Source organism: Clupea harengus, chromosome 9, assembly GCF_900700415.2.
Source record: "Clupea harengus chromosome 9, Ch_v2.0.2, whole genome shotgun sequence".
Classification (NCBI taxonomy): domain Eukaryota; kingdom Metazoa; phylum Chordata; class Actinopteri; order Clupeiformes; family Clupeidae; genus Clupea; species Clupea harengus.
Genome location: NC_045160.1, coordinates 27,111,287 through 27,113,125, shown reverse-complemented (window position 1 = coordinate 27,113,125; position 1,839 = coordinate 27,111,287). Strand labels below are relative to the sequence as shown.

General features: G+C 45.9%; 1 protein-coding gene across 1 annotated transcript in view; it reads right to left on the bottom strand.

Moving 5' to 3' along the window:
* dock10 (dedicator of cytokinesis 10) overlaps positions 1-546 on the bottom strand; it is a 145,427-nt gene extending 144,881 nt beyond the window's left edge. Inside the window, exon 1 of the mRNA XM_031573988.2 lies at positions 86-546. Coding sequence (XP_031429848.1) covers positions 86-193 — 108 coding nt within the window. The 5' untranslated portion in view covers positions 194-546. The remainder of the gene's footprint in view (positions 1-85) is intronic.
* Between the last annotated feature and the right edge of the window lie 1,293 nt (positions 547-1,839).

The window sequence follows — 1,839 nt, the reverse complement described above, 5'->3', positions numbered from 1 at the left end:
CATATTTGTACTCAACAAAGCCGCACACAAAGCAAATTCGTTGAATCGGCAGAGATGTATAGGATCGTTCTGCTCTCTGACTCACCACGATTGCCGAGTGTCTGACAGCATTTGATGCCGTTTGCCTTATCTCTGCTGCGCTCCCCGGCTTCAGAAGGTTCTTGGTGAATCTCCGGGTCGACTCTGCTGCCATTTCTTCATCGGTAGCCTTTCCTTGGGGGCAATCCCTTTCCTCTCCTCACCTAGCGTCTCCTTTCTCTGCGTCTTGAGGGAAAAAAGACTGGGAACTGGGTAATAAACGAGTTGTTATCCTGGGAGCGATGGTGTCTCTGTCTCGCCTTCACTGCCTGCGCGCTGAAGCACAGCTTCTGTGCTCCCTCGGTGTGATGTTAGCCAACAGCGCCGAGCGCGATGGTCAGAGGAAGCGGAACTAATGCCTCTCTCTACCCTCTGGTCCACCAGTATCGAGGAGTGTTGCCACCGTTCAAACGCCCCCAAGACTGCGAGCGTAGCGTACACGAGCCAAAGCGTCATAAACGTTGTTGGACAGTGTTCGGGAGAGAGTTGAGGGAAACTATGCGGACAAAAAATGCATGCAACTTTTAATGCTTCACAGGGACTTTTCCATTTCACGCGGGAACATAGTTTTATGTAAACTTGTAAGTGATTGTGGTAAATAGTTTAGCTCTACCTCATCTATTGGTTGTATGATACCTGTAAATGTTGTTGAGTCCCTTAATGAGAGACCTATCTGAATTTTAATAGAATACGCGTGTCAAAAATAGTATGTTATCGCCCCCGTGTGGTAAACTCTAGTATTGCTACTACAACAGCAATGACTCGACCAATGGCCATCAAACCAGGCAAGCGCATCACATCTCTTACACCGGCCTGATGTAATTCATGGTGTTCTGTCAGTTTTACTGCCGCTCATTCTGTCACTATTAGCCATAATCTACAACCTGTTATAGTGTGAGTCCATTATCAGAGGGTGTTGAGTGATCCCAGTCCTACAGGCTTCCATGCTCGGATGCTCCATGTGACCATTTACAGCCCTTCGTTTTTCGTCTCGTCTTTATAGCCGACGCATGGTCAACAGTCAATTAAAATACACACAAATACAGCATGGATTAGATAATGACAATAAATATACAATAAACAAAAAACTTAAAGTCCCTCTCCTGGCGTTGATTAAACCCCTAAAAACTCATCTCTGTTTCTCAAAATAGAAATAAAAAAACCTCTTAGAATAGAAATAAAAAATTCCTTGATAGCTTGGATGTCACTCTACACCTTTGCCTCATTTAGTATCTGCCGAATTATGAATACTCAAAAATACTCTTCATTCTGCTGTTGAAACCCTACATTTAACCTATACATGTATAAACTATAGCCAGACAGACAGATGAGGGACACACACACAGACAGACAGACAGAGTGACACACAGACAGACAGACAGACAGACAGACAGACAGACAGACAGACAGACAGAGGTACACACACACAGACGAGGGACACACAGACAGACAGACAGACAGACAGAGGTACACACAGACAGACAGACAGACAGACAGACAGACAGAGGTACACACAGACAGACAGACAGACAGACAGACAAACAGACAGACAGACAGACAGACAGACAGACAGACAGGCAGGCAGACAGACAGACAGAGGTACACACAGACCGACAGACCGACGAAAGACACACAGACAGACAAGGGACACACATACAGACAGACAGACAGACAGACAGACAGAGGTACACACAGACAGACAGACAGACAGACAGAGGTACACACAGACAGACAGACAGACAGACAGACAGACAGACAGAC